The following is a 20,405-nucleotide window of genomic DNA, read 5'->3' as shown; positions in this document are numbered from 1 at the left end:
TGATACTACTTAACTACACTAAGCAACAGATTCCCAGTGTAGACGAAACAGCCTTATATAGAAAGATGGTTTTAAAGATTGTTTGTAACTCTATCATGTCCTTACATTCTCCTCTGTCTCCGGACAACAAAACCGGAACAATAAGTTCCTAAGGCCTTTTCAGCTACTCTAATGTGGAAGACTCTATTGCATGGCTACTCAACAGCCATTCCTTTCTTTCTTGCTGTCAGGATCCCCGTATTTTTGGAATGAGGTAATAGTTTGAATCCTTGTTCCCAATTTTCATTCCTTTTCTAAAATTGAATTATACACCTGGGCATGCCATGCTGAAGCACTTTCCACTGGAGTAGGCAAAGTATATCTGCCTTGTTTTGAACCTAGCTAGGTGATTTGTTTGGCAAATGAGATGTTACTGGACAGAACATGAACAGAGATCCTAAGTGGACTTGTGTTATTTTATCTGGCTTCTTTACACACCTCCTATTTTCCATGAGAAGAACATGCCAAGGGTGGCCAGTAGTGTCAGAATAAAAATATGTGAGGCAGACCTGGGCAACTTGGCAAGACCTCATCTCTACAATAAATCAAAAAATCAGCCGGGTGTGGTAGCGCGTGCCTGTAGTTCCAGCTACTCAGAAGGCTGAGGTGGAAGGATTGCCGGAGCCCATAAGGTCAAGGCTGTGGTGGCCAGGAGTGGCCACTGCACTCCAGTCTGGGGGCGACAGAGTGAGACTCCAACTCAAAAAAAAAAAAAAAAAAGAAAACATACATAGCCTGGATCCAAGACGAGTCAATCATGACCTACATGCCCATAAGTGAAGACCAAATGCTTGCTTTTATAAACCACTAAGATTGGAAGGATTGCTTATAATGAAGCACAGTCATACAGGCAGCAATCTGCCCAGTTCCAGAGGCCGAATCAGAATGAGTCTAAACTAATCCTATCCTTTTCCAGATACTTGATTTTTATACTCTCATGGGACTGAGGGATGGCAGATGACCTAGTCTTGGCCAATGGGATGTATAAAGATGTCTATTGGGACTTCTGAAAATGCTTTTGCTTCAGAGATAAAAGGCATAGTAGAGGTTGGAAGTGGTCTTTCCCTCTACTTGCTTGAAAATTCAATGTCCATCTTGAGACCCTAAGTTGAAAGGCACGGAGATAAAAACCTAACTTCTAAGGGTGATGAAGCAAACAGATAGAAAGTCTATACTCCTGAGGGTGTATGGTTTAGTGTTTGACCAATACCAATAACCACCTCTCTCTAGATTTATTTAGTCAGGTTTTCTGTTTCTGGCTTCCCAAGGCATTCCTAACCTAATGCAGTCTTGCATTACTTAATGATGGGGATACATTCTGAATAACATGGACATTAGGTGATTTCCTCCTTGTGTGAACATCATAGAGTATACCTAGATAAATCGCCTACTCCATACCTAGGCTACAGGGATACTTGTTTTATTGTCCCTCACTTTATAGCACTTCAGAGACACTGTACTTTTACAAATTGAAGTTTGTGGCAGCCCTGTGTTGAGCAAGTCTATCAGCACCATTTTCCAACAGCATGAGTTCACTTTGTGCCTCTGTCACATTTTTGTAATTCTCATAATATTTCAAAATTTTCATTATTATTATATCTTTTATGATGATCTGTAATAAATGATCTTTGATGCTACTATTATAATTGTTTTGGTGGTGCCATGAACCGCACCCATATAAGAAAGCAAATTTAATAAATGTGTGTATTCAAACTGCTCTACCAACTGGCCATTTCCCTGCCCCTCTTCCTCCCCCAGGCCTTCCCATTCCCTGAGTCACAATAATATTAACATTAGGCCATCTAATAATCCTATAACGACCTCTAAGTGTCCAGGTGAGAAGAAGAGTCTCACGTGCCTTACTTTAAATTGAAATTTTTAATGATTAAACCTTTTGATATGAGGAAGTTATGTCAAAAATCAACATAGACTGAAAGTTAGACCTCGTGCACCAATTAGCCAAGCTGTGAATGCAAATAAAAAGTTCTTGAAGGAAATGAAAATTGCTACTCCAGTTAATACACACATGATGAAAAAATGAAACAGTATTAAATGGGAAGAAAATGGTTTTAAAGTTTCCAAGTACAGGCTAATTGTTAGAAGCAAATGCAGCTGGTGAATTTAAGTGAAAGCTAGTGCTCATTGGTTATTCTGAAAGTCCTAGGGCCCTTAATAATTATGCTAAATCCACTCTGCCTGTGCAGTATAAATGGCTTTGTCATCCAGCAAAACACATCTGTTTATATTATGGTTTATTGGATATTTTAAGCCCAGTGTTGAGACCTAATGCTCCGAAAAAAATTTTTTTCAAAATATCACTGCTCATTGCACCTGGTCACCCAAGAGCTCTGATGAAGACGTACAAGGATATTAATGTTGTTTTTATGCTTGCTAACACAGCATCCATTCTGCAGCCCATGGGTCAAGGATTAATTTTGACTTTCAAGTCTTATTATCTAAAAAATACACTTCATAAAGCTATAGGTGGTTGCCATAAATGGTGATTCCTTTGATTGATCTAGGCAAAGTAAATTTAAAAAACCTCTGGAAGGGATTCACCATTCTAGATGCCATTAAGAACATTTGTGATTCATGGGAGGAGGTGAAAATATAAACACTAACAGGAGTTGAAAGAAGTTGATTCCATCCCTCATGGATGACCTTGAGGGGTTCAAGACTTCATGGGGGAAGTAACTGTAGAGATGGTGGAAATCACAAAAGAACTATAATAAGAAGTGTAACTTGAAGATGTGACTGAATTGCTGCAATCTCATGATAAAATTTGAACTGATGAGGGATGCTTCTTGTAGATGAACAAACATGTCATTTCTTGAGATGGAGTTTACTCCTGGTGAAGATGCTATGAACATTGCTGAAGTGACAACGAAGGATTTCGAATATTCCATAAACTTTTAGTTGATAAAGCAGTGGCAGCACTTGAGAGGATTGACTCCAATTTTGAAAGAAATTATATTGAGTAAGATGCTATCAAATACATCACAAGCTATAGAGAAACTTTTCTCGAAAGGGTCAATTGATGTCATAAGCCTCATTGTTGCCTTATTTCAAGACATGGCCACAGCCACCCCAACCTTTACCAATGCTATCAGTCAGCAGGCATCAATGTTCCACCATCAAAAAGATTATTATTGCCGGGCTCGGTGGCTCAGCCTGTAATCCCGCGCTTTGTGAGGAAGACATGGGTGGGTTTTGCTGTGTTGCCTCTTTGTCAGAATGTTTGTGAAAACAATGAAGCAACTGGTACCTTTAAACAAAAATGGGGTGGGATGATTTGGGTACAGTACAGTCCCTCCTGACCAACATGGGAGACCATTTGGTCCAGTGGTGATTTCTGAAAAGGAAGCCAAGTCAACTATGGAGCCACACGGTAAGAGCATCCCAAAGGGGGCCACTAGAGAGCTGTCAAAGGTGTTCAAGAACTGCGTGATGTGTAGGACACCAGCATCTTCAGCCAGCCCTGGGCATACCCTTGGTGTGAACCTGGAGTGTAAACTGCTACCAGACGGAGGCAAAGAATCACCACGGGGTTCTGCCTACATAGCTTTCCGTTGGCCGAGATGCCTGAAGAATCAGGTAACCAGAGAACTTGATGCCTACACAGAGCATTCCTGGAAAAACTCTATGCTGCTGGAGATGGTTCATTTTCACAGTTCAAACTGTGGAATAAAGGTAAATTAAAATTTTGCCTGTTCAAATAGGCAATTCAACCTCTTTTCAAAGCTGGCCTCAAAGGAAGACATAAAATAGACTTCCTGAGTTGCAGGAAAAGCTCTTCTTGGCCTGCGCTCTTGCAGAACCATCGGTACTGGAGCTAGCAGCTGTGGGGTAGGGTGCAGCCTCCATGCCAGCGGGCAGCACCAAGTTGGCCTGTCCAGCTGACACATCTGCTTTAAGCTGGCTGACAACCTAACTAATAGGAAGGTCAACAAGGAAACAAAGAGGAAAGGGACTCAAGAATATACCAAAAATCCTTGATGACATCTTTGCTTCTTTGATGAAAAATCAGATGTCTTCTGGTTTATCTAAGAAATCTCCAGGGTTGATGACAAGCCTGACATTCTGACATGCCTCACAAACTATGTGAGCATCGCTTGCTGTGCTTGCAAAATCCCAACAGCAGGAACACCTAGAATGTGTTCAGGGTGTGGTGGGAACAAGGGAGGACAGTGGGGGTATCTGGGGACACCATAAACTGAACACCAAGCCTTGGAAACCACAATCCTTTACCCAAGAGTCTGGTGATATGGAAATCTACCTAGTTAATTGTAGGAACAATGAAATGATCACAGAAGCCATAGTGGGAGATTTCTGGAGATCTGGTTTTCCAAATCTCTTACCGAAGCTATTTAAAATGAAGAATTAATGATGCTGAAACTTAAGGACTAGCTACAAGAAGATTTTGGAGGTATGATGCCTTGCAGGCTTGACAATCTGATGGCTAGCATTTCATTGCATTGAGTACACAAGGTGAGGTGGCAAGCTAAATTGGTCTCTAGACTGTGAAACGACTTTGGCCAGATCTGGATCCCAAGATACATAATGCTTGTAGATTAATTACGGCAGAGATTGGAAATATGGAGCAACAAATCTTTATTTAGATGTATCTGATGCAGCTAATGATATATGGGAATTTCCAAAGGATAGTGTGACCAAAAGAAGTCCTTGACACTATCCAAGACTGGGATACCGATGATCTCACAATTAAGCAATTTATTATTCTGGAATAATACCTGCAGTTATCTCCCAGTTAGCTGGTTGGACAGTTGAGTCCGAATGCATTTATAAGTATTAGGAACCACTCTGGGTCAGGTGCAGTCTCACATTTGTGATCCCAGAACTTTAGGAGGCTGAGGAAGGGCGATTGCTTGAGCCCAGGAGTTCGAGTTCAGCTTGGGCAACACAGCAAGACTTGGTCTTTACAAAAAATAAAGGATTGCCTGAACCCAAGAGGTAGGGTCTGTGATGAGCTGAGATCAGACCACTGCACTCCAGCCTGCATGGCAGAGAAGAAAAAGAGAAATCAGGAGCCTTCTGGCACATATATGTTGCAAAACACCCAGAGAAGATACAAACATTTTTTCAAATACATCAGAAGAGCAAGGTTAAGAAAACCTAGCAGACTATGACCAAGGGTATGGAGCTCAAGGTTGAGCTAGTGTATAATTTCTCAGAGATGTGGTATTTCTTCCAGCAGGAATTCCACATTGGGCTCATATTGCTGTATCAAAATGGCTGAAGACTGTTTCTTTAGAGCATGTTAAACACTTCTGACTTACTCGGGGAATTCTGTTATCTATCACAGACTCATAACAATCATGAAGATATTTTACGGATGAAGTATGTTACCTACCATGCATTGAAATATGCTCATTACACTAAAAACCAGTGAATCCAGTTTTGTTAAACCATAAGGGTCTTGGAGATGCCTTAACCCCTGCACGACTGAACTACTGGCAGCTGATCAAGGATCAATCAGGCAGGATTCCTGTGGACTTTGAGAATCATATTACATCACACTTTTTATTTATTTTTAACTGCATCTGACTGGTGAAAGTACTCTATATTTCTGGTGTTTACAGATACTAAATGGGTGTATGCCTAGTAACTATTTCCGGAATATGCATCCTTAAACTGTGACTTCTCATCTAGGGCAGAATTTTGACTAAGCTCTAAAAACAAAACCCATGATCAATTCTGGTATAATACCTGCAGTTGCCCCCCAGCTAGCTGGTTGGACAGCTGAGTCAGAATGTATTTACTCAGGTCACTGCGCTCCAGCCTGTGTGGCAGAGTGAGATTCCAACTCAAAAAAAAAAAAAAAAAAAAAAAAGGAAGAGGAGTCAAAGGGGGTGGGGTGGGGAACAAGCACTCTGTGCCTTCATGTTTGGTTTTCAATAGCCAATTAGTCCTCTCTGCTCCTTTATGTAAGAAACCAGGGCATATGTGGTATATCTTGTCTTGTTCAGTGTTTCCTTTACGTTCCTTTATAGTCAATAGGACTAGGCTGTGAATTGAGGGGACGAGAGGAGTGTTATTCAGGTTGGATACACCAGAGGGATGGAGTGGAATAGAGGCAGACATGGTTGGCAGGCGTTCCAAAAATCCTCACTGCCTGCAGAATATATCATTTCTTCAGTGGTTTTGGGGAGTACTTGAAGCCTGGGAAAAAGAATTGATTATCCAGGGCAAGCAGCCAGGGCAAGCTTTGGTCTTTCATTTTCACCTTGACTGTTGAGTGTAAGTCAAGTCACAATCCTGTCTGCTGCTATCTTCATACTATGGTCGTCTCCATTGCACAAACGGGAGAGCCTCTTGTGTGTCACACAGCTGCTCCCTCATTCCATGTTTTAGTTTGCTGAAAGTTCCTAAAGGTGTTGCCAGTGTGGAGTTCTGACTCTAATCCTTATGCTGGGGTAAAGTCTAGAGATTTGGGCCAGGGACATCTTGAAATTGAGTACAGGATCTTTTTTTTTTTTTTTCTTTCAGAAATGTAGTCTTTGAAGCTGCTTGTTTCCTCTTCAGTCCAAAACCAAAAGAGGCTGGAATTAAGCAGCAAGGCATATATTTTTGGAAAAGGTCAACAGAGTTCTGGGCACTTTGGAGAATCACAATTTGAGTCAAGAAAGGGGCTCAGAGGATCACCTAGTGAAACCACGCCCTCTACTTTTAGTGATAAAAAAAGTAAGACCTCAAATTACTTAATACAAGCACAAGCTTAGGAAGAGCTGGATCTAGAGGTCTTCTGACTCTTAGACCAGTACTCTTTCTGGCAAACACTGATGGGTAGGTGGACTTGAATTTCACACATGCAGACATTTCTAAAGAAACGAGTTTAAAGTTCCTTTCCTATGTAAGCTAGAGTATAATGTCAATATTTGCATTTAAAGTGCTTGTTTTCAGAGCATGTATATTCACCCTTCCGTTAAAATAGGCAACTATTGAGTAACTGGGATGATCAAAACTTGACAAAACAATGGAAGGAACTGGTGCACTTTCATGTCTGATTATTTCATTTTGTGAACCAAGTGCTCTGATCTCTCAAGGAGTTTCTAAACCAGAGGTATGTCAAGCCTGAAGATGGGAAACTAAGGTGCCATATCTCTGCATATTTATATACATGCATCGCAAATTCAGTGCTTACAAGACCAGTCTTGGTATTTTGGGACATGGGATGGGAGAGGGACCAACACTACATTACTCTAGCATTGAATTTAATATTGTGGTCACAGAATCTCAGAGCTAAAAGGGGTCATTTTGTCTGATTTTGCAATTTAGATGAAGGAACTCAGAGGCTGTTTGCTTATGCTTTTTGAAAAACAAAGCAATCTGAGCAACATAATGACTGATTGTGTATCTGTGGTAGAGTGGTGCACTCTGAATCTATTCTACTCATTCCCTGCACTCCATAGTGTATGATTATCAAATCCCAGTTGCTTCCATTTTTATTTCATTTCAATGATATTCATCAGTGTTAAATAACAGGAGGAAACACAATTTTTGGATGTAGGTCAGGCAGACAAAGCAGCTTCACAGAAAAAAAAAAATCAGCGCCATTTATAAGATTTAGTTAATTTTGACCAGATGGTTAAACCTGAGAGATTTCTGATAAAGTCTTCATTAGTCATAGTACAAACACCATAAAATTATTTAAAACACATTATTCACAATATATACTCTAATTTCTATGGAAATTATAGTGCTAGTCTATGATTAAAAAAACCAGAGAAGGATGTTATTCCAGCACACTAACAATGAGCCTATATTAATTAAGGCACAATTAACCTAACTTTTCTCTTTAGAGGCATGTTCATTGTAATCAACAGTTGACCTAGACTTTTCATCAAAATTTTGCATATACTGAAGTCCACAATTGAACAATATTCAAATCTTATACACTTGTCCTACATTTGCAATATAATCATACTAGTTGGGCAAATAAAACCATTTGCTTAGGGGAAAGGGGAAGTGAATACTTAGTTTTACAGATGAGGGGTTTCAGCTCAGATGACTTGAAGGACTTTAGCCAGGTCACAGAGCTAGCTAGCTCATTTGCAGCTGGGATTAACCCTAAATCTGGGCTATTTTGTTTCTTATCATGATTTCCCCTCAATTACCGATATCTTTGTAATTCTAACTTGCTATTTTAAGTGTCTAGGAGACAATGTGTTATTCTAGGACACAGGATTTGGGATTTAGTGGGTAGGGTTCCTTCTATCTGGGCCTCACCTCTGATAGTCCAATGATCCAAGTATGGTTGACTTACTCTCACTGGATCTAGTTTCATTTGTCAAACTGGGATAACATCTGACACATGAACCTGTAGACAAAGTGCAATGTGTGCCAAACGCACAGCACATCGTGGTTGGTTTAACGTGTGTTTCACTCCCCAGCAAGGTCGAGATACTAACATGGACACATCAAATGTAACCATTTCATACCTTGATCGATAAATGAGATGAATAAAGAAGGACAGAATCCTCCTGGGATCAGAAGAAAATCTCAAAAACTAACCCTGTATATGTTTAGGGAAATGAGAATACTCTATATAATTGTATAAAATGATGGATACATGTCATTATGTTTGTCCAAACCCAAAGAACGTACACCACCCAGAGTGAACCTTAATTTACATTATAGTCTTTGGATAATTATGATGTATTGATGTAGTTTCATCAATTGTAACAAATGTACACTCTGGTAGGGCATGTTGATAATGGAGGCATCTATGCACATGCGAGAGGGGTTATATGGGAAATCTCTATCTTCTTTTCAATTTTCCTACAGACTGAAAATTATTCTAAAAAATTAAGATCTAAAACAACCACCACCACCAAGCCCTGCAAAGGGACTTAAGTTTAGCATATCAGATTGTGGAGCAATTTGTGCACCATCATGTAAATAACCTCCAATGTTGCAGCTGATTTATACAAGTCTGGTCTTTCTTCAAAAGGTTAGACATAAAGTTACCAAATGACCCAGTAATTCCAGTCCTAAGTGTATACCCAGGAGAAACGGAAACAAAAAGGAATGAAGTACTGGCACACGTTACAACACAGATGCTAAGGGAAAGAAGTCAGTCACAAAAGATCACAGTATCATGCAATTCCATTTATATGAAATGACCAGATTTGGAAAGGTCAGTTATTGTCTAGAGTGGGGTGAGGGAGATTTAAAAAAATGTCTGGCGTTTTGGGGAGATAAAAGTGTTCTAAAATTAAAATTGATTGTGGTGATGGTGCACAATTCTGTATACTGTCCACTTAAAGTGCATAAATGGTATGGTTTGTGAGTTACATCTCAATGAAGCTGTTATTTAACAAAATGTATAGAGCTTACTTGAACACTGATTCAAAAATGCTAATCTGTTTAGGGTACAACAAAGTATCATTGACTGGGTAGTTTATAAGCAATAGAAATTTTGTCTCATAGTTCTAGAGGCTGGAAAGTCCAACAAAAAAGCAATGGCAGATTTATGTCTGGTCAGGGCTGCTTCCTGGTTCGGAGATGATTGTCTTCCTGGTATGGTAGAAGGGGTAAGGGAGTTAGTTCTCCAGGATCTCTTTTGTAAGTGCACTAATCCTACTCACACGGGCTCTACCTTCATGACCCAATCACTCCCCAAAAGGCCCAACTTCCCAATACCACCACACTGGGGGTTAGGTTTCAACCTATAAATTTCAGGGGAACAAGCATCTGGTCAATAGCACAAACTAAAAAGTTGTTCGCAGCAATTTTGTGAGCATTCACTGAGATGTGCTCTTATGACATGTACACTTTACTGCTTTTGTGCTAACTTTTTAAGATGATACATTTTATAGTAGTGTATCAGGGAACTAGAAAACTAAATGCTACATAGCTAAGATGCAGCAATTTCATTACTTTAACATAAAACAGAGAGGGCTTGGATAGTTTTTTTACTGGCAATAAGACTTTGGGTCACATTATTTGAATTCAGAATTTTTCAGATTTTAGATAGCCTATGTTATGACATAATGTCCTCAGTGGAACATCACATAATCAAGTAATATCTAAATTTTCTAAGAGAAAGAGAGAAAGATACTAAGAGGCGTGAATCAGGACTAAAAAACATCACATCAGTTCAGGTCACATATGCACATCAAATGAATTTTGGTGTCAGACAACATCAACAATGCCTTTTGATTTTCCAAACTTTTTATACCTTCAAACTCCAGATAGGGGACATATGCTATATAGTTCAGTCCCAGCTCTGCTGGTTTACCTGTGAAGAAAATACCTATTTTATAAGGCTGATGTGTGATTCAAAATAAAAAATGAGATCCAGTAACTGTAAAGCATGATGCAAATATAGTTTCATATTACCAGTTTTTAAGAGCTCAAGTCTGTCGATATTTAATATTTTAAGAACAGAAATAACATTAAAATAGATATTTTTTGAGTATCAACATACAAAAAACACCAAAGTACAAGAACCCTCCCCCATCTTTGAGGCCTAAAGAGCAGCTACCCAGCTATAGTCTATTTTCCGGAATTTTCTCAGTTCTTTTTCTTCAGATTTTGACAACTGATGTATGTCTACTCCCAAATCTGTGTTATTTGTATCCTGGACTTCTTCAGTAAAATCATTTTCTTCATCTGAATCATCACTTTCCTTTTCTTCTTCCATATCTACATCATCAGGAATTTCTTCGGCACTTTAACAATAACAGAATACAATTAAAAATACCCCATAATATTTCTAAAACAATAATTTTCTAATTTAAGACATCTATGTAGAAATATAATCACTCAAATAAGGTAAATGAAAAACCTTATTATCGAGTGCACTTTAAAAAATATGGGTTATTATAAAAAAGGAGGTGGCTTTGTAAAAGTGTAATTTAAAACTATAGCCTACACACACACACACACACACACACACACACACACACACACACACACACTTTTCTGAAACTTATTTGTAATTTATTGCATTTGACTTAATAATCCTCTATCTTTTAATTACATTTTAAAGCTTATGAAATAAAGAGAAAAACAGCAGAAGAACACTAATAATAAAAGATAACACAAAACATCCTGTTTCTCAAAACAGAGCATCTAAGCCTCTTTAAGAACTGCTTTACCTCTTAGTCTCTTTAGACAACAGCAGTGAGTTGATGAGCATGGAGCACAGGAAAGTGGCTGAGGGCAGGACATGGGCTGGAGTGTGAAGAAGCTAGAGCAAAAAGAGAAAAACAGGGCTGTACTTAAAAAAAAAGATGATCTTCTGGCACAGTCTGTGCCTTCAACATCCTTAGTAAGTACTTTTTCTTGTAAATGCCAAGAATCAAATGTGAAAAGGCTTTCCACTCCCAGCAAAACCAGACCAAAGAAAAACACATCTCTACCTTCCCACACTTACGCAACCACCACCCTCCTTGCACAAAAATAACCACAAGTCATGAGGTTATGTTATTTAGTTTGGGTATTAAAGCTGTGCAGCATACAAATGATTACTGAAATGTTATTTGTTACAGAGTGATTGTATAAAAACTCCAACTTAAGGTGCTTTCAGTGTATTTACTGTCTTACATTTGGTTTGATAACTACTTACCTCACTAATTGCAGGTATGTTTTCTGTTAATGGCAGCTGTACCAGTTCATTCTCTGAAGTCTCATTAAATTTTTCACCCTGCTGTTGCCTGTGCTTTCCCAATATGAAATAAAATGGGGTTGTTGGAAGACTTTCTTCTGCTAACAGCTATAAGGATTTAAGACAAAGGGAAATTATTTCAGTAAAAAGGAGGAACTACTTTTGGCTCAAGAATAAGTACTACAGAATCATAAAATGTCTGCGATAAAAGGAATTTTAGAAAGTATCTACCTAGTATGATTTTCTCATTTTACAGGGAATACAATAGAGGCCCAGCATCCCACTTACATGGGAAAAGCTGACAGTGGACACTTATGACAGAACAAAGTATACATTTACCACCACTTCTTCACCAAAGTCTATAAAAATGACAGACAGCATTAGGGCTTTCCAAAGGGCATAAACTCACAATGATAGAAAATGGAGGAAAGGCCTTAACAACATGCTTAGAGCTGGAAAACAGGTTGAAGGCTAGTCACCAACTCAGACGACCTGAGAAAGCACAGTTCTAAGCTGACAGTGACCAAGAAGCACACCAATTCATACTGTAGGATCCCACAAGTCCTTAGGAGTTGGAAATAATAGTAGCTCTGTTAAGTGGAGGTGAAAATGGGAATGATAAACCCAGATGTGCTGGTTGAGTCTATTTACACCCCAGCAGAGGATGTAAGTCTTCAGACTGTGGGTGGGTGGTGGTGTCTTCATTGCTAAAGGCAGTTGTACTTCACTTATGGGGGTTTTCAGGAACACTGGCAGCCAAAGTCTAAATCCTTTAGGCAAGAACTTAGAATTTTATCTGGGAAATTTGACCAGCCTAAGAGAAAACCTAAAATACAGCTGGCTGTTGAATAACAAGGATTTGACTGCTTGCATTCACTTGGACATGGATTGTCTTCTGCCTCTGCCAGGCCTGAGATGGCAGATCCATTAACCCCTCCTCTTTCTCCTCCTCCTTCTCAGCCTATTCAACGTGAAGACAAGGATAAAGACCTTTCTGATGATCCACTTAATAAATAAATATTATTTTATCTTCCTTATTATTGTCTTAACATTTTTCTCTAGCTTTATTGTAAGAATATAGTAAATAATACATGTAACATACAAAATATATGTTAACTGACTATGTTATTGGTAAGGATTCTGGTCAACAATAGGCTAATAGCAAACTTTAGGGGAGTAAAAACTTATACACAGATTTCTAGCTGTGTTGGCAGGTTAGTGTTCCTAACTCCCATACTGTTCAAGGGTCAACAGTAAAAACAATGGAGATTTTATAAATTATAAAATGGCTCAGACAGTAGAAGAAGCCAGTTCTCTCCACACAGGCAGAGAACTTCCAAATGGCCTTTTTGCCCTCTTTCAAAACTGAACAAACAGCCAAAAATACTCAAACACTGATGAAAACCTCTAAAATGAAAGATAGTGACCAAAAGAGACTGAAACAAACAAAAATGTGGTGGAAAAAGACCATGCAAGAGGATAAAAGGATTTGATGACAAAGATGAGGAAATCTCCCAGAAAACAGAAAGATTAAGATTAGAGGATACGGAAGGATGGCCTGAGCCCAACAGGTTAGGCTGTGGTGGCTGTGACTGTGCTATAGCACTCTGGCCTGGGCGATAGAGTGAGACTCCAACTAAAAAAAAAAAAAGAAAAAGAAAAAGAAAACTAAGCAAATGAAAAGAGAGTTAATCATTAACTCCTAAGAAAACAAAGAGTAGGTCAAAAAAAGGAAAAACAATCTTTGTATTGCCATCACTTCTTCACCAAAGTCTATAAAAATGACAGCATTAGGGCTTTCCAAAAGGGCATAAACTCACAATGATAGAAATTGGAGGAAAGGCCTTCATAGTAACATGCTTAGAGCTGAAAAGCAGGTTGAAGGCTAGTTACCAACTCAGTCAACCTGAGAAAGCACAGTTCTAAGCTGGCTATGAGAAAGCCAAGAAGCACTCCAATTCATACTTGGCTATGAATTCTGTTTACATAGTTATGAAAATGAATACTGACCTTACCAATTTAGGATTTATCTACATGGGGGGAACTGGGGGACAAGTAGATGAAGTATGTGTTATATATATGCAGGGAGTGATGGTGTAAAAAGGAGCTAAAATTCAGCTTCAACATATCAGAGTTAACAGATACTTAAATCTGAAAAATCCAGAATCAGATATATAAAAAATGTTTCTTAGAGATGTGGAGTGAAATAAAAACTCCAGCTGAAAGAGTGACTGTTATGGCAGTGGTGTTGGAGTTGTTCCTGAAGAGCCTTGTAGAACTTTTGATTCTTTAAATCATAAGTGTATATTACTGATATTATAAATTAAAATAATTTTAAAAGAGTACTATACCTTCAAAAGTGGTATACCAGCTTGTAAGTGTTTTTAATTCTATTTTAGGGCCAAGTGAAATATTTTTTCAGAGCTGAATTCTAAAAGATAAGCATATCTTTTTAGGGAGGCAATGCAGCCTGCACTATGAATGATTAAAACATACCTGTTTGCTTGTTGGTGTGAGTTTTTCTTCTGGAGACTTTGTACTGAATGTCAATAAACTCTGAAAAGAGAGATCAATTAATGATGCGAAAGATAAATTGTAGAATGCAAATCTAAATAAGGTGTTAAAAAATAGGAAGGTGACTTTTTCATTTTGATATATCTGATCACAGAAAGGAATATAGGATTTAAAATGTATTTAATAACCACTGAGAATTATAACATTCGTTTTGAGAGACATTTAAAAATTGGCAAAGAAATGAAATACAACTGACAGTTCAAATGCAAGCCACTATTTTTAAAAACTGCAAGTCAAACACTAAAATTAAAAAAAAATCCATCCTAATAAATACAATTTAAAGTATCTTAGTTATTTTCTGCGTTTTTGCTGTCAGTTAATGCAAAGCAATACGTAACCTCAAAGATGTGGGGTTAACTAAAGTGGAAATAATACGCTAGTAATACAGTTGTATTGAGCATATTAGACAATTTGAGAAATAATCCTTTAATGAAACTATTTCACCTAGAAACAAACACCAACAGTCATGGGCTATTACTCTCTAAAATCATATGTACAACGTGATGGCCTTTTTTAAAGGGGGCAGTTACCTGTGATTTTGTTAGGAAGTAAAACTGGGATCTGTTCAGCCACTGGTAAGCTTCTGAGGTGAATGACTCAGGGACATCTCGTGGAACAAACACTCCCCACTGGACTTCCTCTCTAGAGATATTCTTTTGAATATACAATGGCCTTGGTTCACTAGGTTTAAATACAAACACTAGAGGGGAAAAAACAAAAACAAAAAACCAAAACAAAGAGATAGTAACATTGTACCAGCAAAGGTTAGTTCTAGCTTCCGTCTGGAAGACCACACTAATCCTGGGATTCACTCCATTGAGTAATGATGGCCCAGGTCATGACTGTTTTAGGTTTTGTTTCAACAAGTATCTACTGGATGCCTACTATGAGCCAAACAGGTTAGAAAGGAGGGCTAAAAAGATGAAAAAGAGAAAGAAGAATCCTGCTCTAGAGGTCATGGTCTACGCAGAAGACAGACGCCAAAATATAATAGCAGTGTTTTTGTCTGCAGCACTAGAAAAGAGATTTGTAGTAATTGCTTCAACGCATAGGTGATCCTTTAAAGCTTCTCAGGAAAGTTGGGAAGAGGTGAAACCTCTAATGGGTTTTGAAGCCTGAGTAGGAACTGGCCCATGGACAAATAAAGAATGTGTTAGAGCTTTCCTAGAACTAAGTATGAATGGACACAGTAACAAGGGGTGGGCTGGGGCAAGAAAGCAGGTAGTGTCTAGGCAAAATGGCTTCAAACAAACATCTAATCCGAAGGCTAGTTTGATTCAAATTATTTTAAAGATGTTAACAAGAAAATGTAGGCAAAAGATCTTCTACTGCCAAAATATGGCATGTACTTACAATCTGAACCCACTGAAGACTGAGAGATTGCAGCAATATTCTCTGAATTAGGATCAGGTTCCATAACTCTAACATTTAATTTTGCACTCCACTCCACTGGGGCAAACAAACAAACAAACAAAGTATTTTACTCCTAAGAAGGGATTTATTTAAAACATTATTTAAAGTATGTACCCCTAATCTTTACTGGGGACAATCAATTCTCTATTATTCTTAGAAAGAGGGACTTTATGCTTCCAATAAACACATGGAGGCACACAGAAATTATCTGTGGAAGGCTGAACTAAAGTGAGGGACAGGAAGCAGAAGAACAAAGTGGAATGTCAGTTCTCCTTCTACACACAATGAAAAGGTTATTATTTCACTGAAATGTATGTCTGGTGCTTTTATGCTATTGCTAAATGTGGGCAAAATGTTAACTAAGGTCATTGTAGAGAATATTTTAAAAAGTTATCACACATTCATTACTTAGCAACTCCCATGCCTTCCAGACATGCATCAAATGCATAAATGCCACTAAGTGCACATGTGTTAGGAGGACTGTGGTAGACTGCACTAGAATCTTAAGCTGTTAGGGATACAGCAGATTAAGATGCATTATGAATCAGCAGAAACATTCTGCAAACTGTTATGAGGATAGAGACTATGGAGAGCATCAGAAAGTCGTACACACTGAAAACCGTGGAAAAGGGCAAGGCTGATGGAAGCCAGCTCACCAACAAGTAAGTAATTTATAAGACATGTCTATGATAGGCCTACTACTCCTAATTTTGGTGGTATACTGGGTCATGTGAAAAATTATATATTCTCTGTGCACATATCTAAAGATATGATCCCTAACTCCCAAAATGCCAAAGTTTAATGTCAGCTCCCTATATGCTTTGCCAGATCACTTTAGAGTAAAAAATATCTTACATGCACAACTGAGCAGATTCCAACAGCAAAGAATGCCATTTTCAGTAGCACCAAGTAGATACTTTGAACATGTCAATCTCCCAAAGCAAAGGCGCCTAGATTAAAACCACAAGAAAGTTAGCAACAGTAAGTTCTAGCACACTTAGTTATAAACAGCTGCAGACTTCAAGGCACTGTATTAGTTTTATGCAATGCAGATTTTTAAACAGACACATAAGTTTTTCTTTTTAATTAGCCTGAAGAAAAAAGGGACTAAGGAGTATGAAAAGGCTTAATGGCCAGGTGTGGTGGCTCAAGTCTGTAATCCCAAAACATTGGGAGGCCGAGGTGAGAGGATTGCCTGAGTCCATGGGTCCAAGAATAGCCTGGGTAACTTAGTGAGACCTCATCTTTACAACAAATCAAAAAACTAGTCAGGCGTGGTAGCACACCCCTGTTCTAGCTACTTGGAAGGCTGAGGTGGAAAGATCACGTGAGACCAGCAGGTCTAAGCTGGGATGGTTGTGAGCGTGCCACTGCACTCTAGCCTGGGCGACAGAGTGAGACTCCAATTCCAAAAAAAAAAAAAAGGGAAAAGCAAAGGCATATTTAGCTATTTCTTTAGGAAAACAGGTTTGATAACCAACTCTCTAGTATGTTGTACGCATTCCAGTGAACACATACAGAGAAAACGTATGCAAAATGCACAGTTAACAAAAACCCTAATTTCTGTTCTTTACCTAGAAGAGGAAAGCTTGCAATTTGAATTCTGAGAAAAGTTTTACAAAGTAAATTCAGAATCATACATGTTGGGTGTTAGAAACAATCTCATTAGCAATCTGCATTCTGTCCTGGAGCCCAGGTGCCTGAAGCAACACCCTAAGATGCTGCTGTCACTATTTCCTGTCCTTCTCAGAAACAATGAGGCATAAGCATAACAGTTTTTATGGGTCTACATAGAAAGTAAGAATGGTCTGGATCCACTTGGCTTACATATAGCTTCTATTATTATGTAGCACATCCATTAAAGTATTACAAAAAAAATCTGTAGAACAAGAATTAAATGTTAACCCTGATTTCAGAATTGTTGGCATGCATTTGTGTATACTCTGAGTGGCTTGCCCCACTGACCCACAGGTTATCCTTGGAGAAAGCATAAATGATTACTGAAGCTGGAAGACTTGTTTAAATAAATAAATGAAAAGTACTACGCATTCAAATGATTTACTTACGTTATTTTCCCAGCTCGATGGCAAAATGTACATTTAAGTTCCCATGTTTCAGAATCCCATATTGTGACAATTTCCTCAAAACTAACTGCTAGTAAAGAGCCATCTTCGGAGAAACAACAGTTAGTTGCTTGATATTTGTGATAACTACCAACAAAATCACAGGTCCAGCCAACTGCGTTTTCTGTGGAAATACAAGGCATAATGTTTAGAAACAAATGCTATATTTCAGTCATGCTTCCTTATCCGAAGTTTTGCTTTCTGGGTTTTTTTTTCCTATGATTAGTTACTGGAGGTCAATTGCGGTCTGAAAATCAGTAAGTATGGTAACAATATAAGAATATATATATATATATTTTTGAGCTGGAGTCTCACTGTCGCCCAGACTGGAGTGCAGTGGCCGCTCCTGGCCACCGCAGCTTCGACCTACTGGGCTCCGGTGATCCTTCTGCCTCAGCCTTCCGAGTAGCTGGAATTACAGGTGCGCGCTACCACGCCCGGCCAATTTTTTTATTTATTGTAGAGATGAGGTCTCGCTGCCCAGGTGGGTCTCGAACCCGCGGGCTCAGGCAATCCATTCACCTCAGCCTCCCAAAGGCGTGGGATTACAGGCTGAGCCACCGAGCCCAGCTTTGTCGTTTATCTCTTACTGTGACTACTTCATAAATTAAACTTTATCATGAGTATGTATGCATAGGAAACACATAGGATATGTGATTTGCTACTATCCGAGGTTTCAAGCACTCACTGGGGGTCTTGGAGTATCTCCCCTGCGGATAAAGGGGGACTGCTAAACAGGGACATTATAAGCAGTAAAGATTAAGAAACAAACACAAAAACCAAACCAAACCAAATGTGCTCCCCATAAATTCTTTAAGCTTGAATTTTGCTACAAAATGGACTGACTTGAAATTTATTCCCCTTCCTGGAGAACTTGACCTCCCTCTAGTGGAGCAAAAGCTCTTTTTACAGTACCCTCAAAAATGAGAATAACCAGCACATGATCAAGAATGCCATTTTAAAAAGTATAGATTTGGGAAAAAAGGCATGCAAAATGTAATCTCTTAAATCTGAAAATTAAGCAACATCCTATCAGATTTTAAAAATAGAAATGTCTTTCCTGAACAGATATAAGTCTTGAGATAATCAATTTTTAACGTTGCACACCCTTTGAACATAATATATAACTTACTGTATATATCAGAATCATCTGTTAATATCCATACTTTGAAGTGACCATCTTTACTAGCTGTAACCAAGGTGGGGTGCTCAGATTTTTCTGTATTACAGAAACAGAGAGCTGTGATGTGGTCTTCATGTGGCATGTTAATCCTTGTGTTAAGAACAAACCTTGTAGGAAGGAAACCACAGACTTTATTCTTACATTAGGACAATATTACACACTATCATATATAAAGAATGGTAACTGATTGATTACCACCTAGAATGTATATTTAGTGCTCTAATGGTCATAGGATACAGAGTTTTAATCTATTACCTGTGTCCTGTGTGACTTAGGAGATCAGTATGTACACTGATCAACTCAGTGATAAAAACAAGTAAAAAATAGGGGTCATTAATCAATGACACCAAAAAGTCCACTACACCAAACTCTGCAGGAAGACTGTATAGAACTCAGATGCCTGCCTATTTTTGAAAATAAGCAAAAAATGGAATGGTCACAAAAAAGCCTCACTACAAAAAAACACATAAAGAAAACTATTCAAGCTGCCCCAGTCATTATTTACTATTTTCAGTCACCCAAACTACCTCTAAACTTGTTTCCAGCTTACGAGGGCAGTGCTGTGAATGAAAGATAAGCTATGCTACCGCTGTGTTCTTAAAAGAACACCACAGCAGGTTATTGGGGAGTGGGGGTGGGGCGGGAATGACTAGGGACCATTTAATCTCTAGGCCTGTATGCTCAACTGAAAAATGGACAACAGGCTTATCTTACAGTGTTTTTTTAAAGATAAATAAGACAATGGGTATGAAAGCACTAAACCTAGTTCCTGGCACACAGCAAAAACTTGATAAATGGTTATTACACCATTGTATGAGAAAACCAGTGGGTTCCTTGTCTAATCACAACACCCATGCTACACTCCCCTACATCTCTGCTACACTCCCACTTTTCCAAAGGATATAATATGATGTTAATGGAAGAGCAAGGGAACATTTGGATCCTAATCCTGGATTTGTCTGGAATTAGGTATTATGTCCTCGAGGAGTGCCATTTTTCCATGTTCCTTCATTTATGTAATAAGACAACATTCTCACTTAAGAGGACACCAAGGTTTTTTCAGAGCAGAAAGCTTAAGTAAAGCTTCTTTTAGAAGAATAACACTTCTCCCACATCTCTAAATCTAAAACTATCAAAATAAGACATCTTAAAGACTGATGACTGAAATCTTAAAATAGGAAGTCAAATATTGTATTCTCTGAAATTAAGAGGTGGCTGTACAAGTAGTATTACCCTTGTGTTTTCTTATTATACATCCACAGTTTCATCTGCAATTCAAGTTCAGTTTCCTTTTCTTGCCGTTGTTCCACCGTTGCAAGCCAGTTACCAAAGCAGCCAAATGCAGCCTTTGTTAGTTCAATTTGGATCAGACCATAATCATTTATATATTCTTGCTGTATAATATCTAGCTGATGGGTTAAGAAAAATTCAAAATGTTTAT

The 20,405-nt window shown here is 38.5% G+C and overlaps 1 protein-coding gene across 1 annotated transcript in view; it reads right to left on the bottom strand.

Moving 5' to 3' along the window:
* Nucleotides 1-10,394: 10,394 nt before the first annotated feature.
* The window catches only part of WDR75 (WD repeat domain 75), a 31,265-nt gene continuing 21,254 nt past the window's right edge, over nt 10,395-20,405 (bottom strand). The window contains exons 12-21 of the mRNA XM_008062665.2: nt 20,198-20,373; nt 18,914-19,071; nt 17,725-17,905; nt 16,514-16,608; nt 15,599-15,694; nt 14,776-14,945; nt 14,168-14,227; nt 11,633-11,779; nt 11,163-11,254; nt 10,395-10,733 (exon numbers count right to left, since the gene is read on the bottom strand). Coding sequence (XP_008060856.2) covers nt 10,532-10,733; nt 11,163-11,254; nt 11,633-11,779; nt 14,168-14,227; nt 14,776-14,945; nt 15,599-15,694; nt 16,514-16,608; nt 17,725-17,905; nt 18,914-19,071; nt 20,198-20,373 — 1,377 coding nt within the window. The 3' untranslated portion in view covers nt 10,395-10,531. The remainder of the gene's footprint in view (nt 10,734-11,162; nt 11,255-11,632; nt 11,780-14,167; nt 14,228-14,775; nt 14,946-15,598; nt 15,695-16,513; nt 16,609-17,724; nt 17,906-18,913; nt 19,072-20,197; nt 20,374-20,405) is intronic.

Source organism: Carlito syrichta, unplaced genomic scaffold (assembly GCF_000164805.1).
Source record: "Carlito syrichta isolate Samal-C Ts95f unplaced genomic scaffold, Tarsius_syrichta-2.0.1 Scaffold305791, whole genome shotgun sequence".
Classification (NCBI taxonomy): Eukaryota; Metazoa; Chordata; class Mammalia; order Primates; family Tarsiidae; genus Carlito; species Carlito syrichta.
The sequence above is the reverse complement of the archived record's forward strand: the minus strand, read 5'-3'. Positions and strand labels throughout refer to the sequence as shown.